The 23,774-nt window shown below is 43.1% G+C and overlaps 1 protein-coding gene across 2 annotated transcripts in view; it reads left to right on the top strand.

The window, feature by feature from the left end:
- Positions 1-23,774, top strand: part of LOC138301837 (cilia- and flagella-associated protein 337-like) — a 455,621-nt gene that overhangs the window by 130,947 nt on the left and 300,900 nt on the right. For both annotated transcript variants that reach the window (XM_069242337.1, XM_069242343.1), the window contains exons 6-7: positions 2,786-2,832; positions 19,433-19,550. In XM_069242337.1, the coding sequence (XP_069098438.1) occupies positions 2,786-2,832; positions 19,433-19,550 (165 nt within the window). The remainder of the gene's footprint in view (positions 1-2,785; positions 2,833-19,432; positions 19,551-23,774) is intronic.

Here is a 23,774-nt window from a genome sequence, read left to right on the forward strand (position 1 = left end):
GAATTTGTCGATGTGCAGTTTGATTGGGGGGGTTTTCAGGCATCCCAGGCTGGTGAATAGCCCTGGGAACTGACTCAGCATTTCATTGATCTTATATGCTTTCATGTTCCTTACAAATGATACTATTCCAAAGTCCTCTGCAGAATGGCTCCCTAACAGCGTGTTGGCTTCTTTGTCAACCACATGGAACATTGTCAGGATTTCTTGGTTGTTTGAGCATACGCTCACTGTCATGTTTTCTTTTAGCAGTAGTGGTGATTGGCTTCCATGTGTGAATATCTTGGTATTGGACGGAGTCAGTAGCGGCTTATGCCAGAGGCATAGGTATTGCTGGATGCCTATAATATTTACTGAAGTGCCAGTGTCTATCCAGGCTTTGACTTCTGACTCAGAGATTTCTACCCGTAAAACGGTTGTGGCCTTCTGTGTTGCTTTAGGTCATTTGTGAATGAGATGAGGAAGATTTTCACTTTGTCTTCTGGTGATGAGTCCTCTAAGTGGTGCCTGTGTTGTTGTGGGTAGTTGGCGGCTCCTTGCGTGTCTGGTTCATCCAGAGAGTTGCCTTATTGCTCTTGTAGAGGTTCGTTTTCCTCTGGTACCTCTTTCCATTGCTCCCCCTTGACACACGGTTGCAAGTGGTTTAATTTGCCACAGTTGGAGCATGTGCGGCCTTGCACTGGACAGTCTGTTGGGGCTTGTTCCTCATGGCCACAGTATTTGCAGTGAGGTGCGGTCTGTGAGGGGGCAGGTATCCTGGGTCTGTTTGATTTCCCTCTTGTGTTTGTCATCCACTAGTTCTACTTCTGACCAAAAGGGTCTTCTCTGGAGCTTGGGTTATGGCTATTTCCATCTTGGCGGCTCTGGCATCCGACGGGTCATGAGATCTCACCATAATGAGAATGTCATCTAGGCTGATGTTTGGTTGTCTTAGAATGAAGCCTCCGATTTTCTTGTTGCTGCACCCTTGGGTCAGTTGTGCTCTTATTTTCTTTTGCTGGGCATCCGCAGTACATGTGCTGGCTAGGCATAAAAGAGCATAAAAGTTGTCTATGGACTCCCCTACTTATTGGCGAGTTTGGCAGAGCTTGAAGCGTTCGAAGTCTGGGTTAAGTTGAGGATCAAAATGTACATTGAGGGCTCTTTCTGCTGCATCATTGTTGTCCCTTGACCCGATGTTGGGCGAGGAGCTCAAACAGTTTGTAGATATCATTTCCAGCGTAATGTAATAGAAGAGAGCTTTTCACTGCACCACCAGTTTTTTGGGTGCCAACTAAGTAGTTTTCTAGCCTTCCTACTCAAGTCCTCTAGTGGGGTGATTCCGTCGCTCGACTGGCTAGCTTGCTGAAGGGTTATAGCATGTCTATTAGCTTGTGTTGAGGGGAAACTGTCTCTGTAGTTGTGCAGGTGGGGTTGCTGCATTTTGATCATCCGCCATGGCTGGGTGTTTTGTAGGTCTTCACGGGGCACAGTGCATCTACCTTGTTCATTTACTTGTGCGGTGGTGATTGTATTGCTCTTCACTTTTTTGTTTTGTTGTCTTCCCCTGTCTTCTTGTCTTAGTTTATTATTTTTTTCTATCTTTTATTTCTTCTCTGGAGTTCGTATTTTTGTTGTCATCCATCTTTTTTCTCTCTTTTAATATCTCTTTTTTGTACTAGTGGTGTCACAGTCTATCTTTTCTTTCCTATGTGAACGTGTCCCTTTTTGCATGCAGGTGAGGTCAATGCAAGTGTATCAGGCAGCTTGTGATTATATACTTTCTGCATGCGAAGGAAAAGTCCATGTGAAACATGCCGCAAGCAGATTCACACCTCGGTGGGCAGCAGAAGGGTATGGGTGCGGCCCCTTTGCATGCTGCAGAAGGGCCTGAGGCCTGCAGAAAGTTGGGAGTGGATCTGGTGCTGAGCAGCGTGCCGGCTGCAGCTGTACAGCAGCGCTGGATGTAGAGCGGACACCACCTCAAAGGTGCTGTTCTCAGGGTCTTTGTCATCCCAGGCTCCTTCAGTAAGCCACGGACTGTGGTGGCTGCACAGGCCCAGGGCCGGGACTGCCGGGCAGCCAAACCTGCTTGTGGCGTGGACCTGCCCGTGGAGCCGCGATTTGGATGCAGGAGGAGACATGAGTGGCACGCAAGGGAGGATCATCATTGTCAGTGCAACAGGCCACTGTATATTAGCACACTCTTCCCACAGTGCGATCGGCTCAGCTAGCGCAACAATAAAACACACATGTACACAGTGATGGTATTGGCCAAAGACCACAGGCGGTCATGGACCCTTTTATTTATAGCCTCTGGCCACGCCTGCCCAGAAAATGTACATGGTGCTTATCTGGGGGCAATGAACTACCGAGGGGGCGGTCCTGGGCAGCTCATTTGGCACTAATCTGTTGTTCCATTTTCTACGTTCCAATAACCATGCTCCTTCGTGCACTTTTCTGAGAGTGTTAAGAGTGATAATTTCAATTTCTCCACTGCCTACCTCATGTTTCTAACACCCAGAAACAATACATGAATTATACGTTGACGAATGTAGCACAATCAATGAACTAAACCATTTAGGAGTCTCCTCTTTATCTCATTTATTAAATTAGTGTTCAGTGACACTGGCTCGGTTTCAAATGCATTTGCAAAGTTTGAGGTACACACAATACTAACTCTTTCATTCACATATACTTACCCCCCACCCACACCCCCACAGCCCCCGCACACCATCCCCTCAAGACACTCAGGAGTTTTCATGACGTGTATTTATTGCACCTGAATGTGTTTTTTTTTGTTCTGCAGGGTTGTGTTAACATTATTTTGGTTACTTTCATGGCAGAAACACTGAGGTGAGTAACACTAATTACAATAACATGTTACTTGTATTAGAACATGGGAATGTTGAGCGATCAATTAAAGACAATGGAGTGATTGAGGACCAATATAGGCTGATATAGACCTGCAATAACCCAGTGCTTGTCTTATTGTTTCTCCCTGTTTAACTTAGAACATTATCACCCTTCTATCTCGGTCTACACCAGTTATTAAGGGTTTATTTCATTTTTAGAGTGCCTCTCATGTGACCCCCACCTATTACTTAAGGTGTGGGCTTTTATCAACTGGTGTGGGCCTCGTCAGGAGGCTCCCATGGTATATTAACTTGACATGAAATATCACCTTAATTAGAAGGTATTATCTTAACTAGTAATGCTGTATTATTACAGTATTTAAATGTGTACTTAACTGATTTGTCAGTAGTTAAGTAAACTGAAGTTATGAAGGGAAGTACGGTAAGGCGGAGGTGTGTTGTTCAAATATTACTCAACATAAATACCAGGTAGTTCCTGGTAGGATGTAAGGTTCTGGAAGAAGGGAAGGGAGCATGCTGGTAATGCGTCTGGAAGGTGATTTGTCTGTGGCAAATGTAGATATCCTTTGGCGCCATGAGATAAGCCTTGATGGAGTTTTTAAATGAAAGGTCAGCGTTTTCAAGTCTAGGGGAAGAGGACCCCTCTTCGCTCTGTAGCCATATTTCTGGAACTGCAGTACCCCCGATGTTTGTGGCACCCCTTGTGTACTTGCGACTTTCATCAAGCAGCCATTTTCCTCATCAGCTGACCCCCTAGCAAACATAATTCTATTTTTTGCTTTTAAACACTGAATAAACCCTGCACCCCTTCTTGAGTAAGGCCGGTATAAAAATCCTTAAGAAGTACAAAAATAAATGCTCCCATTAAAATGCCAGTTTATCATTTAAGTCTCAATATTGATAGTTACCGAGAAACACTACAGTTTATTTACACCTGTCAGATCAGTTCTTTGGGGCCTGTGTGAACTTCTCTTGGAACCACAGATACCATGAACAACTGCGAGCTATCTGAATTGTCAAGTGCCTCGTGTTTAAGCTTTGGGTTGCAGGGGGAAGTGAGGTCAAAAGGTCAAGTCTCAGTCTTTGAGAGTGATGTAGGTTAAAAACTTAGGGGCATATTTACAAGCCTCTAGTGCCATCTTGTTAAGAAGGCCTTTCTGCTATATTTACAAAGTGGTGCAATGCTTGCATTGGCCACTTTGTAAACCCTTGCACCATATTATGACTGCGCCAGGCCTAATGTATGCAAATTTACACCATTTTACTGTGCCATTTTTTCAGTCATTTTTAACGCCTGCTCAGAGCACTAGCATCAAGAATTTTGATGCAAGTGCAGCAAAACGCCACAATAGCATAAAAAATGTTGATACTATTTTCATACTAATGACCGCTATGGTACGCCGTATTGTAAATACCTTGTAGTTTACAAAGGCGGCCCTACCTACTGGAACTTGGGCCTTGAATGTATTTTCTGAAGACAATGGTTCCTGTAGGGCTATGACTGGTTAATAATGATACCCAAACACAATCGTATTGATATTATACCTAGTAGGAGGAATGGAGGGAGAAGAACAGCCACATTAATACATAGCAATAATCAGTGCTACAAGTGACACTAGTCACACCATCATACATTAGTGCAGAGTGGATTTTAATTGTGAGAGAGCCCGAAAACGATCAAGCATTCTATGTGAATCAATTCAAAGATACATTCATATAATTACACCAAAAAACAGTTTCCAGAGGAGCCATAAATGACCAAAATCAATTCAAGTCCATTTGTAGAAACCCAATTGTAGTTAATGGGCAACTGTCTATAGGTTCGTTTCAGGCTTAGTCGACAACGTTTCGACCCTCAATTAATTATAGGTTCTCATCAAGGACAGCATAAATAACTGGTGACATGTGAAAAAGAGAACAGTGCATGTACAATAGACCCAAGAAAGAACAACAGAAGAACAATTCACATGATTATAAGGAAACACATACCTAATTCATAGTTAAACCTGTGTACGCAACCACACCTGTGCAATTATTAGGTCCTAGATGTCAGGGTGTCTCCGCACTGTATGAAACCAGATTGAAGGAGAAATATTTTTAAATGCATATATACATATATATATTCTCAAATTTAGCAGTTTCCTCACTCTAGGAAAAGGAATCCGAACACCACGGCAATGCAATCATATTTTATTGACGCGTTTCGGCCGTAGCCTTGTTCACAATACCATTCCAAATCATTCTAACCACATAAATACAAAAAAAATAAAACATAAAAAATCGACAAAGGACCAATTTCGAGAGCAAATTCCCCGGGGCAGACTACTGCGGCAGCCATTTTGGAGTGTAGCTTATCACATAACAAGCCCAACAGAAATAACATATTGTTACCAACATCTCATCATGAAATGCTGTACTATTGCATTCATATCATATTATTCATTTGAGAATTATTCATTTTTAGAATCCAAATGCAATCCTATACTTTCAATAATATTTCCAAAATTTATGTTGGAAAAAGTCCTTGTTAGCTTGATTATTTATTATAATTATTTGTTTTAAATTTAACAACTCCTCACTACGCCTGTTTTTTAATATTACCCCCCGTAAAAAATGTCTTCTAATATGGTCACAGGACATCTGCTCATACTAAAATTCTTAAACATTGTAAACAAACCCATAGTGTAAAATTACCAAAATACTATAACCTTAAAAAAACTTCCTAGATAAAGACCCATATATATCTTTCCTATCTATTTCAATATTCTATTATTCCATTGATTCAACATCATGTCTCAACAGTTTACTATCGGTGTGCTATCGAAATTCCTTACAAATATCAGCACATAGATAAATATATATATATATATATATATATATATATATATATATATATATATATATATATATATATATATATAAATAAATATAGGAATACATAGGAATATAAATAGATCAATTATACCATAAAACACCAGTGCTATAAATACTTTCAAAAATAATAAATAAAAAAACCTTAATATTAATTAATTCTCCCACCATCCTACAATGAGATACTGGTAAAGACTTATATACACTTAATATTCTAAAGTCGTATCAAGCTAGAATATGATTTAAACGCGTCTTATTCTCTCAAATGTACATCTAATTCCTCACTCAAGTTCAATCCTTGTGGAGCAAGGGTTTCAAAATCAATAATGTATTTTGACTCCAAGATCCTCAATTTTACAACTCTATCACCACCACGTGGATCTCTTTTCACTTGATCAATCACTAAGAATTTGAACTTTTTGTCATCTCCATTATGCACAGTATGAAAATGTCTCGCCACCGGATACTTCTGATCATTATGTCTAATGGCTCTCATACGTTCGTGAACCCTCTTTCTTGCTCGATGAATTGTGCTGCCAACATATAACTTGCCACATGGGCAGACTAAGCAATAAACACAATAATCCGTATTGCAATTAAAAAGACCTCTTATCTTAAAATGTCTATCTCCTATTAAAAGGGTATTACAATTTTCACTTTTCTCACATGCTTTGCAATTCAGGCAACATACAAAACCTGTACTCTTATTCCCGCTTGCAAAATCGTTTGATATAATCATATTATGACTTAGATTGTTTCGCAAAGACTTGCTCTTCCTAAATGTAATTTGCGGTGTCTCATGTACATATTGTGTCAGCACAGAATATGTATGAAGAATATGCCAGCTTTTGCATAATTTAGATCGAACTTTGTTTGATTGTTTGGAAAAAGTGGTAATTAATCTTATATTCTCATCCCCCATGGGTTTAGATTTGCGGGTATCAAACAGCAAACTTTCTCTTGTAATTAAACTCACTTTCTCTTTAGCATGAGCAATCAGCTGTTCACTATATCCTCATTCTTTGAATCTTTTGCACATACTTTTTTGTTCCTGCTCATAATCTTGTGCAGTACTGCATATACATTTTGCCAGTAAAAGCTCCCCATACGGGATACTGCGTATAAGGCTACCCTGGTGTGCACTTTGGGCACTGAGGAGACTGTTCCCTGCTGTTTTCTTCCTATACAACTTCGTGGTAAGTCCCTCTTCCCCTACATCGATCTTCACATCTAAAAATTCAATATCAGTATTGCTAACTGCTCCACTAAAAACCAAATTACAATTGTTTACATTCAACTTCGATATAAAATTGTAAAATTGTCTGCTGAGATGTTATCACCCCCTCCAAATGAGGGGGTGTTTTGCTATACACAAAGGTGGTGTGTTTAAAAATTGAGTCTTGCACATGTAATTGTTACCCGTGATCAAGGAGATTGAATCTCTGAAACGGGTTGGGCGTTAGAATGGCTGTCATGAGTTTATGAAAGTAACTTGCCACTGAAAGGACGAGTTGGTGGTCGTGACTGTTTTCTCGGCATTGCATTGGGAAACAGAGTTGAGTATATATATATATGTATATATATATATATATATATATATAAAAAGCCACCAGAGGGCGCAGGACTGTAGAATGGCTTACCGCTTGTACGTTGTCATAATCATGATCCAGAAATACATGTAAGGTCCTGGTATAAATGTGAACATAAGGAATTAAAACCAGGAAAAATGTGATAACTGTAAAGGAACACTAAATCCCTGTTGCCTACCTATGTTGATGCCACCAAAGAACATGTTCAGTAATGCATGCATTCCGCTTCTCAGTTATGAGTAAAAACAAGATTACAATGTACACAAGCACATACCCATAGGTCAGAAGTTAATAAATAAAAGGTAACCGATTGGTCGCGTTGACCGCTAAAACACTGTGGCATAGGCAAAAAGGGAATCCATATAAAAAGACGTGCTTGATTGCGCTCATCGACAGCGGGCCAGATCTGCCTCTCTGTGAACCGTAAAGGAGGCCTTATGGGGTGTTGTGCCCATGCTCAAGTTATAGTCAGTATGGCCAAAACGAGGCCCGGAACGTGAGTGTAGCATTCGCTGTAGTCTTCGGGGGGCATGGCCAAAACCCAGGGGGGGAAATTGCTGATGGAAGGCTTGTGTGTACACCAATGGGGTCCGTTAGTATAATCAGAAAAGAGGCCCAAAATAACTAAGAAGAGCCCTTCATCCTCTGAGCTTGGTCTGCCACACTGTGGACCTTAATAGAGGCCTAACTGGGGTGTAGATAATTTATAGCCGGTATAGCTAAAATCCAGGATTAAAACTTGTGCGTCCCGTATGCTGTAATCACTGGGGGGGGCGGAGGGGGGGCATGGTCAATACAAGGGAAGAAATTTGGATAGTCATTTAAAACCATAAAGTGGGAGGGAGGACCAATAAGGTGTACATGAGGACTAATACATACAATAGTAAAACAGAGACAGATGGACGTGTATTCTATAAGTCGAATACAAAACTAATGGTCATACTACCATCATATGCATTGGATGCCTATGAGACCCAAATTCTTATGTTCCAAAAATCACAGTTGACGATAACCCTGTCACTCCCCCCACACTTTCTTGTTGGTAAATGTTACTCCTATGTGCACCAATACAGCTCAATATAAAAAAAAAATATCTAGGCAACTTCACATTGGACTATAGGTAATTGATATAACCATGTACATCCATGCAACTTCAATATAAACAGGTATATCAAGGCAACCTCACATTGGACAGGCATGTGATAATCGGCAATTGTCAATAATACATTAAGTTCAATAATTCTGCTACATATCCTTGCCATTCCTCCCGTGTTCAGTTCTTGATTAATAGAATAACAACGTTCAATCTATTTCACTTCCCTCTTCTTGAGGATCACAGTAATGTTTCCACCCCTGGCAGTAGCTGTAATGAGATTGAAAACTTGCCATCTGGAGTCATCTGTTGAATGATTATTTTCCAAAACATGAGATATCATGGGGGCAGCGGTAACTTAACATCTAATGCAGCTCCGGTGTTGGCAGATATGGGCTTTGACCGGCTGTGAGGTTTGGCTAAAAATATCAATGAGCAAGGACACCAAATGGCATAAACAACATTCTTAGATTTGCATTTTATGAAAAACCTTAAATTCACTTTAATGGCAGCATGTACAAAGACCTTTGTGTCTCATGTAAAAGCACACACCATGCATTTTCCACAACGATAGTGACCAAATACAGGAGAGAAATGCCATGCTCTTTCTAGTCTAGAAAGCTCCTGAGAGTTTGTGCTTTTAATTGCAGATCGGACAAGATGATCTCTTATGCTTTTGCCTCTTTTAAAAGCAAACATGGGCGATTCCAGAGAGCACTAAATGCTCTGTAGAATATGCCAATGTCTATTGACCAATTTCTGAATTCTATTTGTTTTTGGGCATGCATTAAAATAACGCACCCATTTTAATCAATGGGTCTCCCTGTGCTCTGCTGCACTAGCGTCAAAAAGTTTGATGCTAGAACAGCAAAGATGGTACAATAGCATCAAAAAGTTTGACGCTATTGTCCTAGCGACCGATATGGTCCGCTGTATTGTAAATACGGTGCAACCATGGTGTCATTAGGTGTGGGAGGGGCAACGCAAGACAAGTGGCACTTCGGGACCGATGAGCCACTTTCTTGTAAATATGCCCCATGGATCAGTCAGCTCACATACCTCTCATAATACAAACATTGTCTAAGCAGTGTTATTCTTTTAGAAAAAGAGTTAAGACTTTATTCACATGAAGGAAATATCCTTGTTAAGTCCTGGAAGCCTTAGGGCATACATTTTTATTGTATAAGAAAAAGTATTGCAATTACTTTGAATCTTATGCTATCTTTTGATTTCTAAATATGTGCATGCATAGGTGCGCAGTGCAGCTACACAACTATCTGGCTTGGCTACAGGAAGAGCAATGTTGGGATTTATTAAGCAGAGTCACATAGTTTGATAACTAACATAGTTTTTTAGCTCTGGGGAGAGGGCATTGCTTACACCACCGGCAGATGATGTTGGGTGTTCGTGGTGCTCTAGACACTGTTCAAGTTGTGTTCCATTTTCAGGTGGTGTCTGTTGCTGGCTAAGAGTAAATGAAGAACAAAGGTCTGATGTGGTCACATTGATCCTGCTGTGGTCAGGGAAGATCAACGGTGCACCAGTGGATTCAGGCCTTTACATTCATGTTCTGTGATGCTCTGGGGAGCACAGATGCAGTGACAGGCACAAGGTGCGCAGGGCTTCACAATTTTCTTCAGTGCTGCTTGATGCTGTGACCTGCAGATGTGCTAGACAGCTGTACAGGACTTAAGTCTTGTTAGATGCAATCTCATCAATCTCATCAAAATTCCTCAAAGCAGCAGATTTAATTTGGCACCAATCATTCAATCATACTTTTTCCATTTTAGTGTGCTACAGCTACAGCAGCAACACGCCATAGCGGAAATGTCAATCTCAGGCGTGGATCAGGATCACACTACATTTAGTAATCAAACATTGTTGCAAGACTCTGGCCTTTCCAACTGAATAGCACCATGATTTAGTGGATGGGTGGGTAGTCCATATCTTTGTGTACCGTGTGTAGTCTTTGCCCATGTTCAAGTGTTGTTCCGAACAGGCAACAGGCTGGCATGCTGGAACTAGTTTGAGTCAGGTCCACTCAGCTGAAGAAAAAAATTCTTGCTTCAATAGATATAAATTCCAAATCACATGTGCTTGACTTTACCATGGTTGCTAAAGGATGAGCAGATAGGGAAGAGAAGTAGAGGTGAACCTGCAGGGGAAGGGGATAAAATGACCTGTACCCCACTACTGATAATAAGCTGCCACCAACCATTATTCTTGTCATGGCCTGGTCATGGAAGTATGGTTCCCACCAAGAATTACCACTTCTGGTGTGCCCCTACATCCACCAGAGATTAGCATTCCGTCGGTGAGCAAAGGTTTGCAAAGAAGTAGGCTTGCGACATGGGTCTCTGCACAAGAAAACATACTGGGTTGGGTCATACCAGGTCAATCAGAATGAGAAAATTAGGAGCATAATGTCACAAGGACACAGAGCAAGGACTTACTAACCCTACAACACTCTTTTAGACATTTTCATAACTTCACCAATGTACATTTTAGGTTTCAAAGACATAACTCTAAGGGGTAGTGGAGCTGCGACAAGGCTTTGCCTCATAATGTGCCTGTGGGCACTTGTGATAACTGTATCAAACAATTAAGCCTAAGAATACAATTTGGAATTCAAATTAGAATATAACTATAGTCCAAAAACCCACTTGTAAACAAAAATCAACATTGTCTCACTTGAAAAATGTATACATTCACATTTCATGACTTTAGTAAAGAGTGTTATTAGTTGAGAAGGGTGAAGACCCACTCAAATAAACGCAATCCTTGTCAGGGTGAACTACTAAAATCACTAAATTAACCTGTGATTAACCCTCTGGTAGTTTGGTAAAAAGTAGTCAGGCCTAACTTAGAGGCAATGTGTAAATTATTTATGCAGCACACAAACAGCAATAAAGTGGGAACACAGCACAGGAAAAATCCTGAATCAATTTAGAAAAATAAGAGTACATTTTAATAAACCAAATGACAAAACATCCAAACGCTAGAACCGTAGATATTAATTTGAGTTGTAGGAAAAAACAGCGCCAAAAAGCCCAAGCTCCACTAGTGGTTATCTAGTTGATCTAGACCAGGGGAAAGTAAAAAATAAAGGCCAACTGCACCGGAGTGCAAGTCGGATGCAGGGACTAGAGTCCTCCCTGTGAAGAGTTAGCTTCTCATGCCCAGTGCAAAAAGTTCAGTTCACATTGTCGAGGGTCGTGAGGAGGAGGCTGTCTGCGTGAGAAGCAGATCAAGCATTACGGACAGTCATTGCTGTAGCTCAAAGAGCCGATTGTTGTGGGAGTGTCACTGTAGTGGATTGAAATGGATGGTCGGTGTTGGTGTGAAGTGCAGGTCTCATGACGTCAGTCGTCGCAGACGGTCGCTGTCAGCGTAAAGAGCTGGTTTAACTAGTGATTAATGTTGGTGGTTGCGCAGGTGGATGAGTCTTGGTTTGAACAAGACACTTTCTGGTAACAAGCTCAAGATTCAGGATTTTCACCTATTCTTGAGGAGGAGTCCACACCAATGTGAGCCAAGGGTCCAGGATCTGGGGATGGGGGTACCTCAGAGTGATCAGGACTCCCTCCAACAGAGGCCAACAGCAAGGTTAAGGCAAGCCCGGACAGGTCTCATTGGCGCTGGTCAGCTGGGCAGTTGCAGAGAAGCATGTGGAAGCTTATTGTGTCCGGTAGTTCACACGGGTCAGTCAACTGATTTTGGAGTCACTCTGGGCAGCCAGTGATCAAGGCAAGGTGATCCAGTCTTCTTTCTTCTGATAGCAAGGCAATCATTCCACCAGCAGGGCAAGCCTTCATCTGAAATGTCTGCAGGTCCAGGAGTGTTCTGATGAGAGGTTCTGAAGGTCCCACTTTTAAACCTGGAGCCTCCCTTCGTATGGGGGAATTTTCTGGCTTGCTTACAAACTGGTTCTGGTTGGTTCTTCCCCTTCCCCTGGTTTTGGCTCCAAAGTGTCTATGGAGACAAAAGCAAGAGCAGGCCTGGCGTCAGGTTCATTTGTGTGTGTTGCAGGCAGCGCCCTTTGAAGTGTAATCAGGGCAAGGTACAGCTCCTCCTCAGCCATCCTGTCAGGAAGACCCTCACCCCTCACAACTAAGCCTCTTTTCCCTCAATGTCTGAAAGCAATACACAACCCACAACATGAGAACCATTAACAGTCATGTGACCCTGTACACAGGTAGAAAGGTAGAAAATGCTAATTTTCTAACAGTAAACAAACATCCATGGGGTACAGGATCAAGACTGATTTGCATATAGCTGGGTCCAAACTGGAATGGCATGGCAAGCAAAAACACTGATGGATTAAACCCAGATCTGTGACTGGGGGTGAATGTTTGATTTGCTCTGCATTCCAACCATCATCTGTTGTTTATGCATTTGTCACCCCAAGTGGGAAGGGTATGCCCAGACGTGGGTCCTGTGCTTTGCTATGCCACCTGATTCATGGTAGCCTGGCTGATGAAGGGTGATAACCTGCAAATGGTACCAGAATGCTTATTTCTGGTTCAGGGAGAACCTGGCCTGGCAGTTTTGGCTGGACGGTTCCCATGGGGAACAGGGTCAAGATTGATTTTCATATGGCTGCGTCCAAACAGGAATGGCATAGCAAGCAAAAAAACTGATGGATTCAACCCAAATCTGTGACTGGGGATGAATGTTTGATTTGCTCTGCATTTAGGGTGACCACCTTGCATTGAGGCAAATTCTGGACAGGACTGTAAAAAATTCAGGACAAAGGCTCAAAATTCAGGACAAAAATTCAGGACAAAGGGTCAAAATTCAGGACAAAAATTCAAGAACAAATGTCAGTTTTACAGACACACGCAAGAGAGGCCATGCCTCACTATGTTGTCAGTGCATATATGTACTCTTTTTCAACATAGCACTATTTATTCACTGTGGACCTTTTGTGATTGCCTCCTGGTGTGCTACAGACAGGTGTCACATTACGTCCTTGTTCAGTAGTAAATTAATGCCCTTCATGGCAAGGCCATCACCCCTACCCAAATCTACCCGATCTTTCCTGAAGAGAAAGTAACAGCAACATTTTGATTATGTTTCTGAACATTTCAAAACCCCTGGCAAACAGTTTGGGAAACATTAAGGTATTTAACCTTATGCTAGTTTAAACAAATTGAACAAAAACATCTGGCTTACCCCAACCGCCCATGGACTTTCAACCTATTTTTTTTTAAAGAGGCAGGGCAGATGGTGTGGGTGACAGTCTCACACCTAATGACAGGATGTGATGTACCCATAACTTGTCTGTAGTCTCACTGCACTAGAGTGTATGTTTGGGACTCTACATTTATCTCAGAAATGGGAGCCCGGACTACCAATCATAGATAATAAAAGAGTAGGATGAAATCGAGATCAAATGGGAGATCCACGGCAAGTAATTCAAAGGGTTGTTGCTAACAACTGGATAAATAAAGAAGAGAAGAACAAGGTGGGACAATTCCTAAAATCAGACAAGATGGGTCCACCAAGACTATTTGAAGGTATTGGGTACCTGGGGAGTTGTCTGCACACAGGAGCGAAACAGAAGGGGCACTGTCAAGTGGTTGAATAATCAACACCCATCCACCTTGGCAAACTCTTCTGGTGCAATGGTTCGCTGTTAGGGCTTGTGAAGGGTGAGCAGGGGCCAGACCCCTTGCAAGGTTGTGAAAGGCAATTGCCCGCTTAGTCCATGTCTTTATATGGTTTTGAAATTGAGCAAAAGCCAAATTAGAGATCTGGGTTATCCCTAAGTGTCAAGTACACATACAATCTTCAAAATATTTGGGATGTAAATTGCACAAACAAAATTTACAAATTTTAAAATGTAATTAGTGTTTCATTAACATATGGCACTGTTTTCGCCTTCATACACAATTAGATCTCAGATTGAACTGGGAACAAGTTACCTTTTGATACCTAGTGATTAATATCTACCATTCTTACACTGATTTCCAGGATGAAAATCTCGGCAGAGCGAACGGTCCCTCCAAGCCCAGTTTGCTTTTTGGTCTTCTCTTCTGCTTTCTGTAGAGGCCATGTGGCACTAGCGAAGATGGTGTGCTACCCCAATGATAGTATTATTTTGCAAACCTTCCCCTGCTCGTCCTTCATTCCTTCTTCAGACAGGCCACACATCTGATTTGGTCGCTGCGGCGCCATCGGGAGCTCTTTCCACTCTAAAGCTAACTGTGACTGCGGGTGGATTAGATCTTCTGGACTTAGAATGCTTTTATTCAGCTGCAGATGTCCAATGGGTGGCTCACTGGCTTTCTGCCCACCTCCCTGCATGAGATGGGGTTTACCAGTAAAGACTTTTAAGGAAGGCTTAATGCACTGCTCATCGTTTCCTACTGACCATTCTATGGATCACCATCCGGGGTTATCATGCATGGCTTTCTCTTGCCTTGCCAGAACCTGTAAACTCACTGACACAAAGAAACCCTATGCTCCTGCACTACCTTTGCTAAGCCTTCCCACTCGCACAGGATGGCTGTGCTCAGAGCAACTCTATCAGTGGCATGTTGCAGGTGTCTTAAAATTGGGGACTTTGTTTCTGAACAGTGAGCTACTAAATTTCCAAACCCTTGTGGCAGACCACCATCTTCACCCCGGTCAACTCCTTACTTACAACCACCTTAAATAATCATTAAATGCCCTATTTCATGTCTGCTACCTAGCACTAACCCTACAAGAGGTGTGCCAGAAGCTCTGTACCATAGGAAATGGTGGCAAACTGATAGAATGGGTGTACAGACCTATCCTGCAACATGGAAACCACTCCAGGTCTTCTTGTCATACTACCTGGCTTTATTTGTTTTAGGCCATGCAGCTTGAATTTGTCCCTTCCCTTGCCAAAACCTTATTTACAGTATCCTGCCGAGTGCTCCCTTTCTGTAAACAGGCCTGTAAATCTTGTTCTTATCTCATCATATTTGCTGTGCATTCAAAGAACAAAGTCAAATGTCAGGCTCTGTCTTCGGTGGGAACTTAGTGTTTACTTCCCTTTCTCTGACTTCAAAGTGAGAGGATTTATGCAACAATCTTGCTGGATACTGAGGTTAGGAAAGAGTTTTTTCTATCACATGACAACATTTAAATAGACTTCAGAATATATCAGAATTGCACCCTACTCTGTATCACTCCACTTTATGCCACTCCATGCCACTGTTCTCTTCTCCATTCGGAACCACTCTACATTATGTCACTGCTCTCTATGCTACTTCACACTATGCCTCTCTACTCTACTCTGTACTACTCTACTCTAAGCCACCGCACTTTGCGCCTCTCTACACCACTGTGCTCTGCTCGTCTGCACGCCATACCACTCCAGTCTAGGCAACACCAATATAATCCGCACAACTCCACTCTCTGCCACTCTGCAACGCTGCACTGTACGCCACTGCACTCTAAGCTAATACACTTTACTCTGTAACACTCAACTCTATGCCCCTGCACTCTACATCAATACACTGTACATCATTCTAATCTACTCTGCACCTCTGCACTCTATGCCACGGCACTCTACACTACTTTACTCTATGCCATCACACTCTATGCCACTTTATGCAACACCACTCTAACCTGCACTTCTCCACTTTAAGCCACCTCACTCTACTGTGAAATAATCTACTTTATGCCACTGCACTCTGTGCCACTGCATTCTATGCCACTGCACTCTACCCTGCACCTCTCCACTCTATGCAACTGCACTCTACTCTGAAACAATCTATTCTACGCCACTGTACTCTATACCACTCTGACCACTGCACTCTAGTTCAATGCACTCTACACCACTGCAAGCTGACTCTCTGCAACACTGCTCTGGTCGCCACTATACTCTACACCACTCTGCCCTGTACTACTGCATTTTGCACCAATATACTCTATTCCACTGCATTCTATGCCACTCTACTCTGCCCAATGCCACTCTATGCTACTGCACTCTACACCAGTGCACTCTAAACAACTGCACTGCCCTTTACTCCGCACCACTGTACTCTATGCCACTGTTCTCTGTACCACTCTACACCACTGCACTGACACTCTACTCTGCAACTCTGCACTCTACACCACTCTACTCTATGCCACTGCACTCTAGGCACTATACTCTACACCACTCTACTCTGCACCACTCTACACCACTACACTCTATGCCACATGAGTCTACTCTGCACTCTATGACACCACTCTGCATTACTGCGCTCTCTGCTACTCTATTGTATGCCACTCTACTCCACTGCACTCTATGTAACTCTACTCCATGCCACTCTATGCCACTGCACTCTGCGCCAATGCACTCTAAACAACTGCACTGTACACCACTGCCCTCTACTCTGTACCACTGTACTCTACGCCACTGCTCTGTGCCACTCTACTCCACTCTACATCACTGCACTGACACTCTACTCTGCAGTGTTGCACTCTCCACCACCATACTATACACCAATGTACTATGTACTACTGCATTCTATGCCACTGCACTCTATGGCATTCTACTCTGCATCACTCCACTCTACAGCACTTTGCCCTACTCTGCACCACTCTACACTACACCACTGCACTCCCTGCAATGTGAGTCTACTCTGCAATATATGCCACTGCACCACTCTACACTACTGCTCTCTCTGCTACTCTATTGTATGCCACTCTACTCCACTGCACTCTATGCCACTCTACTCTGTCCATTGCCACTCCATGCCACTGCACTCTAAACCACTGCACTCTACGATAATGCACTCTAAACAACTGCACTGTACCCCACTGCACTGTACTTTGCACCACTGGGCTCTACGCCACTGCTCCTATGCTAGTCTACTCCACTCCACACCACTATGCCACTAGCTTTAAGCCATGCTGAACAGCAGCTACTCTGGTGTATAACATGGCTAATGGCTAAAACACATCAAAGCCATTAACTCTTTCGTAGATGAGACCTATTGACTTTACCAATGTTTGTTAGTACTATGAGGGACCGTGGTACCTGAAAGAACTGTGAAAAATACAATTACATCATAATAAAAGCTGCTACAAAATGTGCAAATACATTTCGGTTAAATAAATAAAAAGTGCTTCTCAAATACAGATTTGAATAATATACAGTTTATACCTAGTGATAAAAAAAATGATAACACTCCATTAAAACCACACACTCCACAGCTCACCTTGGAACACCATTACAATACCTCTCTGAAAAAAATATCTTTGCCACCAGAAAACTTCAAGTGACTCCTTTTAGTAAAGTCAATGCAGGTTTTCAAGCCCCTTTGTATTTGCAGATTTACCAGTTGCCCACATTTGCATGTGTTTAGGGAAGGAGACCCCTTGGCAAGAAGGCCTATTCTTATCTGTCTGCCCCTCCCTCCCTCAGAGCACAGGAGACCCCCTGCCTTCCAGCCCAGCTGGGGAAACTCCTCTGCCCGTAATTTCGCCCTGCCTCCGTTGCCCTTTAGGTGAAAGCTAAAATTACGGACAAATGCCGTCCGTTAAAGCTTTCATCACGGACAACGGACAGCAGGGCGAAATTACGGACAGTCCGTGAAATTTACGGACGGGTGGTCACCCTATCTGCATTCCATCCATCATTTGTTGTTTTTGCATTTGTTGCCCCAAGTGGGAAGGTTATGCCTGGACGTGACTCCTGTGCTTGCTATGCCTCCAGATTCAAGCTAGCCTGGCTGATGAAGGGTGGTATCCTGAAACTGGTCCCAGGATGCTTGTTTCTGGTCCAGGGAGCACCTGTCTTGGCAGTTCAGGCTGGACTGTTTCCATGGGGAACAGGGTCAAGACTGATTTGCATATGGCTGGGTCTAAACTGGAATGGTATAGCAAGCAAAAAAAACGATGGATTAAACCCAGATCTGTGACTGGGGGTGAATGTTTGATTTGCTCTGCATTCCATCCATCATCTGTTGTTTTTGTAATTTTCTAAAAGTGGCATTTTAAATTTTTTTCCTTAAAATATGCAACTGTACGGTCCTGATTAACACATATTTTCTGATATCATGTTGATTCTTGTGACTTCCATTCCCCCAGCAATGCAATTTATGCTTCTAGTTATAGTTGATGCCAAGTACTAGACCCGTTCCACTCTGCATTTTTTACTAGAATATCCAAATGACTGCGTAGTATTATAGGATGTGTATAAAGGTCCTTTCCTGGTTGCCTGCACCACGCGGGCATGTATTGTTTAAGGTGCATCAGTTCTTGGATCATTCACCTTGTCTTTTTGTAAGCCACAAGGGAACTAGCCTAATTCCTTCTTTTTTCTGTAATCAAGATTGATGGTACCAAATCGGAGACTGAATGCATATGGTGTAATGCACCCAAACAATATGCGGCATCACACTTTCAGTATCATGTCTCCTTGTGTCAATCATCTAACCTCAATTTAATATTTAATGGTTCATATTTTCAACCAGTCCATCAAACTGGAGTTATACAGTGAAGTTCCAATGTGCTTATCTTAGACTTAAACATTCTTGTATCTCGAACTAAACAAGCTTGGTAGAGTTATCTATGGGAAAGGTGTGTGGGAAACAGTATATAAGGTGGCTTGTAGTTGGTGCATGAAAAGTAAATTTAGGTATCTTACTATAGCTAAGCCACAAACCCTTTTGGGTTGATAAACAGGTGTAGGGATGGTGGGGAAATAGTTTCAATTTGTTGTTGGGTTAGAAGGGCTAGGTGTTTTTTTGGTATCAATGTTGAATGGTGCATCCGTGACTAGGCATGTGTATTTATTATACAGAAACATCAATGCACTGCATGAAGAGGCATAAAGCGTCCATGTAAAGCATTGCAGCTTTGGATGCATTGCTCACATAAGATCTCCTCCAATTCAGAATCATACGTTTTGGTTGGTTTTCGTACTTTGTCACTCAGGATTACTGAGTGTGAAATGACACTACTATAGGTAGAAGGGTAACCATAAATGGTCGGTGTGTTACTTAACGTTATGATTGTGTTTTCTATAACAAGAATTTTATTTTTTCTTGACTGACCAACAGGAACTGGAGTAAGTGTCCACTGGTAGAAGGTATCCCGAGTGCCTCCTTAGAGAATATAATGGAATCTGAACACACCACTTTTATACGCTGGAAGATTCATAACGACTGGGTCACTGAGGTAAGGACTTTTATATCTCTGTACAACCCAACTACCGGGTGATAAATCAAAATGGAGAGATGCACATTGATATATCGTATCTACTTATTTTATGTTGCCATTACAGAGGACAGTCCCTGTTTCCTTAAAATCCATTCAGAAATCCTTATGGTGAGGGTGCAGTTTGTTTTATTGTAATATTTTACATCTTGTCTTATCTAGAACCCTGGCTGAGGTAATTGTTTTAATCTAAGTCATAGTCGGCTTTTTGCTAAATGCACACACTTAAAAGATGGAGGATTGACAGCCAACGTAGGCCCAGAGGACGAGTTGCACAATACTGGTGGGGTGAAAACTCTGCACCCTTAAACACTGGTACTGTAAAATTACCTCTTAATCTCTTGGAATCATAGGCGCTGGAAGCAGGGGTGTGGAGGGTGCCGCAGCACCCCGCCCCACCACTGCGCCAAATTACCATGCTGGAGTGCAAGAAGTGAATAAGCAATGAACAAGCCTTTACATTTTATTTTTATCTTGCCATATTTGTTACGCGCTCAGATACAGAGGCGAAATACCAGGCTAATTGCTTCTTATTCTTTAAACATGGAGACTGGTGTTTTACTTTTCTTTCTCTGACTGAAAGGATGAGAGGATTTTGTGAAGTGATCTGTGTGACAACCTTGCTATGGGAGTGTGGAAGGAAAGGCTGTATGTAGGATGTCAATTTTATTCTTACACACAACATTAACTACCTGTAAATCATCTGTACAAATATTTCAAATATATATCAAAATGTATCAGACCTTTAAAAAGCATATATGAGGCACCTTTTTTGTTATTCTGAGTTGTGATGAAAACAATGTTTTTAATAGGATGAAAATAAATCAAATCACATTTCTTGGTGATGTGTAAATGATAAACATTTGCTGAAACACTTTTTCTACATATTATTGTTCGCGCACTATTTAGTTATAACAGTAAAACTGCATGTATGTGCCAATGAAGTGCCCTTTCAAAAGAAAATGTGCTGATTCGAAACCAGGGTGTGCTACCACACCATGCTTTACTGATATAATACTACACCGGTACCAGGCTCCTGCTGAATGAACATGCCTCATTTGCTTTCGTTTTTTCCTTGTATGATACTTGGACTTTTCACATGTGCTATGACTTTAGTGATGTAACATTGATGTCAGCACCCCCACCCTGATAATTGTTCAGCTCCGCGGCATGGAATGGGGAATACCTTTGCAGATCTGGTACTAACAGGTGACATTACTCATGGAATTCCCAGTTCTGTGAAGATTAAAGCTGCCATCTACCACCTACTGCAACTCGGAACCTAAGTGGCGTCAGATCATATGTTACACAGCCCAGTAACAGATACAGGGGTAAACACAAAAAGGTCACTGAACCCATCGTTTCTGCCGATATGAAAGCATATTGTAGCACATGGGCCTTTAATTATTCTATTGCTTTATCCTGGTCTTGCACCAACACTTCTTGCCCGGTTTGAAATATTGTTTTTTAATACCCACTAACAGTACACATACTGAATTTTCAATCCATTTTTCGAGGCTATGTGCGCCATATCTGAGCAAGAGTCAGCACACTGAACCCAGTTCACATGCCCTAGACCCCTCAAACATGGATGATGTCTTGACTGAGGGAGTGCTCACCCTGTTCTTGACTCTCACCTCAGTTCATTTAGCATACTGCCAAAACGTGCGTCTTTCAATGTATTTATTGACCTGCCCATATTTTAACATGTGAACTGCAGGTAACACACATAACTCTGGACTGGGTGTTAATGATACTTACCTGCTCTATTGGCGCGTAATGTAGAGCCTACGGCTGAGATGAGACGGACTCGTGGCTGTAGAAAAGCATGAATCTATCCCGAAGAACGCTCCAGGCATTCATGTGGGACGACTTCAAATCCCCTACCTCACAAACATTTCTCTACCACACATTCTAAACTACAGAACATAACTCAACCCACTTTAAAGATCACAACCCTCTCTCCAAGATATGACTGTACATTTGGCAATTCTGTCTGCTGTGGACACTTGTCCTCACCAAAAGCAATGATGTCTCCCTCAACTACCAAAAAACTGTGATCCAAACAATCCGAGAAAGATGGGTGGGCTTGCTTGGTGATGACATTTGAAGATGGCGCTCCTTTACCCTTTACCTATGCTGGCCCGTGAACAGGGTTGGACTGGGATGGAAAATAGGCCCAGACACCAAAATAAAAGTGCCTCCCCCGGTCAGGTAGCTATAAAATGTCCCATTTTTGCAAATTAGGGAAGTTTGATCTTGTAAAGATACTCTGTAGGTGTTTTGAAAAGTATGGAAGACTGCATGGATTTGACCTTGCTGCCGGCAACGCTTGTTTTAATACCACGTAAATCAACAGTAAGCACAGGTCCAGCAGGTCATAAAAGATGACAACAAACAGGGCCCGGCTCCCACGCTATGGTGGAGGAGCGCCACCCCTGCCAGCAGCGGCAGCTGCAAATTGAAAAATAAAAACGATAATAAACAATGTTTATTTTCGTTTCTATTTTTCAAGGGGCGGGGCCATGGGGGATGACAGGGATGAAGGGGGAGTGATGTGCACTCCCCTCATTGCACAAATGTGTTTGGCTGGCTGTCTCAGGATGGCCAATCTCACTTGGGCACTGAGCTCTCTCTGACCTGGCACTGTGTTGCCGGGTTGGAGAGAGCAGGCACAGGCTGCCAGTCAGCCTGGGAGCGCAAAGCAAGGGTGCTTAGGCCAGTCCTAACGCTGCTGTCATGCCGCTAGCAGCATGAGTGCAGCGTTAAGATTGGCCTCATTGCAGGCTGGGAGGCTGTGCCTGCAGTGAGTGGAGGTAGAAGAGCAGCGCAGCGGCAGCGATGTGGTGGGTCAAGTAAGTTTTTTTTTCTCTTTAATTTGTAATGTTGTTTTTGGTTTGTGCCCCGCCCAGCCATTTTGCTTATAACCCCAGCCCCAAACCTAATACTTTACCTGTATATCCAGCCTCACTGATTCATTTCACTTTTTTCAAATATCCAATGGCAGTGGTGCCCTGGCTTCTCAAACTGTGTTTCTTTCTTACCACCAATACTCCTCTTTCCCAACATTCAGCTATAAAGTCCTCTTCCTTCCTGCACATTTCTTTGATTTTATGAAGGGTTTTGCTTTTATTATATTATCACTTTTTAAATTAGGCTTCGAATAGAGCGTAGTTAAGAACCTACTTCTTGGTTTTGACTTATGGAGCAGGACAGGCTGATCTTCGGTCTCAGTTCTTAATTGTAGGTTAACAGGCCATATCAGGGAAGACTTTGGGGGTCATTCCGACCCTGGCAGTCATGGACCGCCAGGGCCGGGGACGGAGGAAGCACCGCCAACAGGCTGGCGGTGCTTCAGGGGCAATTCTGACCGCGGCGGTAAAGCCGCGGTCAGAAAAGGGAAACCGGCAGTTTCCTGACGGTTTTCCCCTGCCACAGGGAATCCTCCACGGCGGCGCTGCAAGCAGCGCCGCCATGGGGATTCCGACCCCCTTCCCGCCAGCCTCTTCCTGGCGGTTTACACCGCCAGGAAGAGGCTGGCGGGAACGGGTGTCGTGGGGCCCCCTAACAGGGCCCCATTAATATTTTCAGTGTCTGCAAAGCAGACACTGAAAATTGCGACGGGTGCCACTGCACCCGTCGCACACCAGCAACTCCGCCGGCTCCATTCGGAGCCGGCTTCATCGTTGCTGGGGCTTTCCCGCTGGGCGGGCGGGCGGCCTTTTGGCGGTCGCCCGCCTGCCCAGCGGGAAAGTCAAAATGACCGCCGCGGTCATTTGACCGCGGTACGGTCTTTTGGCGGGTGCTGCCCGGCGGGCAGCACCCGCCGCCCGCCGGGGTCGGAATGACCCCCTTTGTCTTTTGGGGATATGATCTCGCCAGCTTTTTTAGAATGTCCTCTAGTCAGCTCCCATCTATTGATGGTTTTGCTAAGAGGACTTTTAGTGTCACCCGCGGCCTGTCCTTTGGGGCTGAGGGGCCACCCCCACCTTTTGCCCCTCAACAAGAGTGTCTGTCAGGCTGAGCGAAGGTCAGCCTGACAGACACTCTTAATTTTCAGATCAGGCAGCCAGGAGCAAGATATGCGCTATTTGTGTAGGCTCCTGGCTGCCGGAGCTGAATTTTGCTGGGCTGAAGAAGTCAAAGCCCTGTGGGCATAGCCTCTTCAGCCTAGCAAAGGTGTCT

The sequence above is a fragment of the Pleurodeles waltl genome, chromosome 1_2 (assembly GCF_031143425.1).
Source record: "Pleurodeles waltl isolate 20211129_DDA chromosome 1_2, aPleWal1.hap1.20221129, whole genome shotgun sequence".
Lineage (NCBI taxonomy): Eukaryota > Metazoa > Chordata > Amphibia > Caudata > Salamandridae > Pleurodeles > Pleurodeles waltl.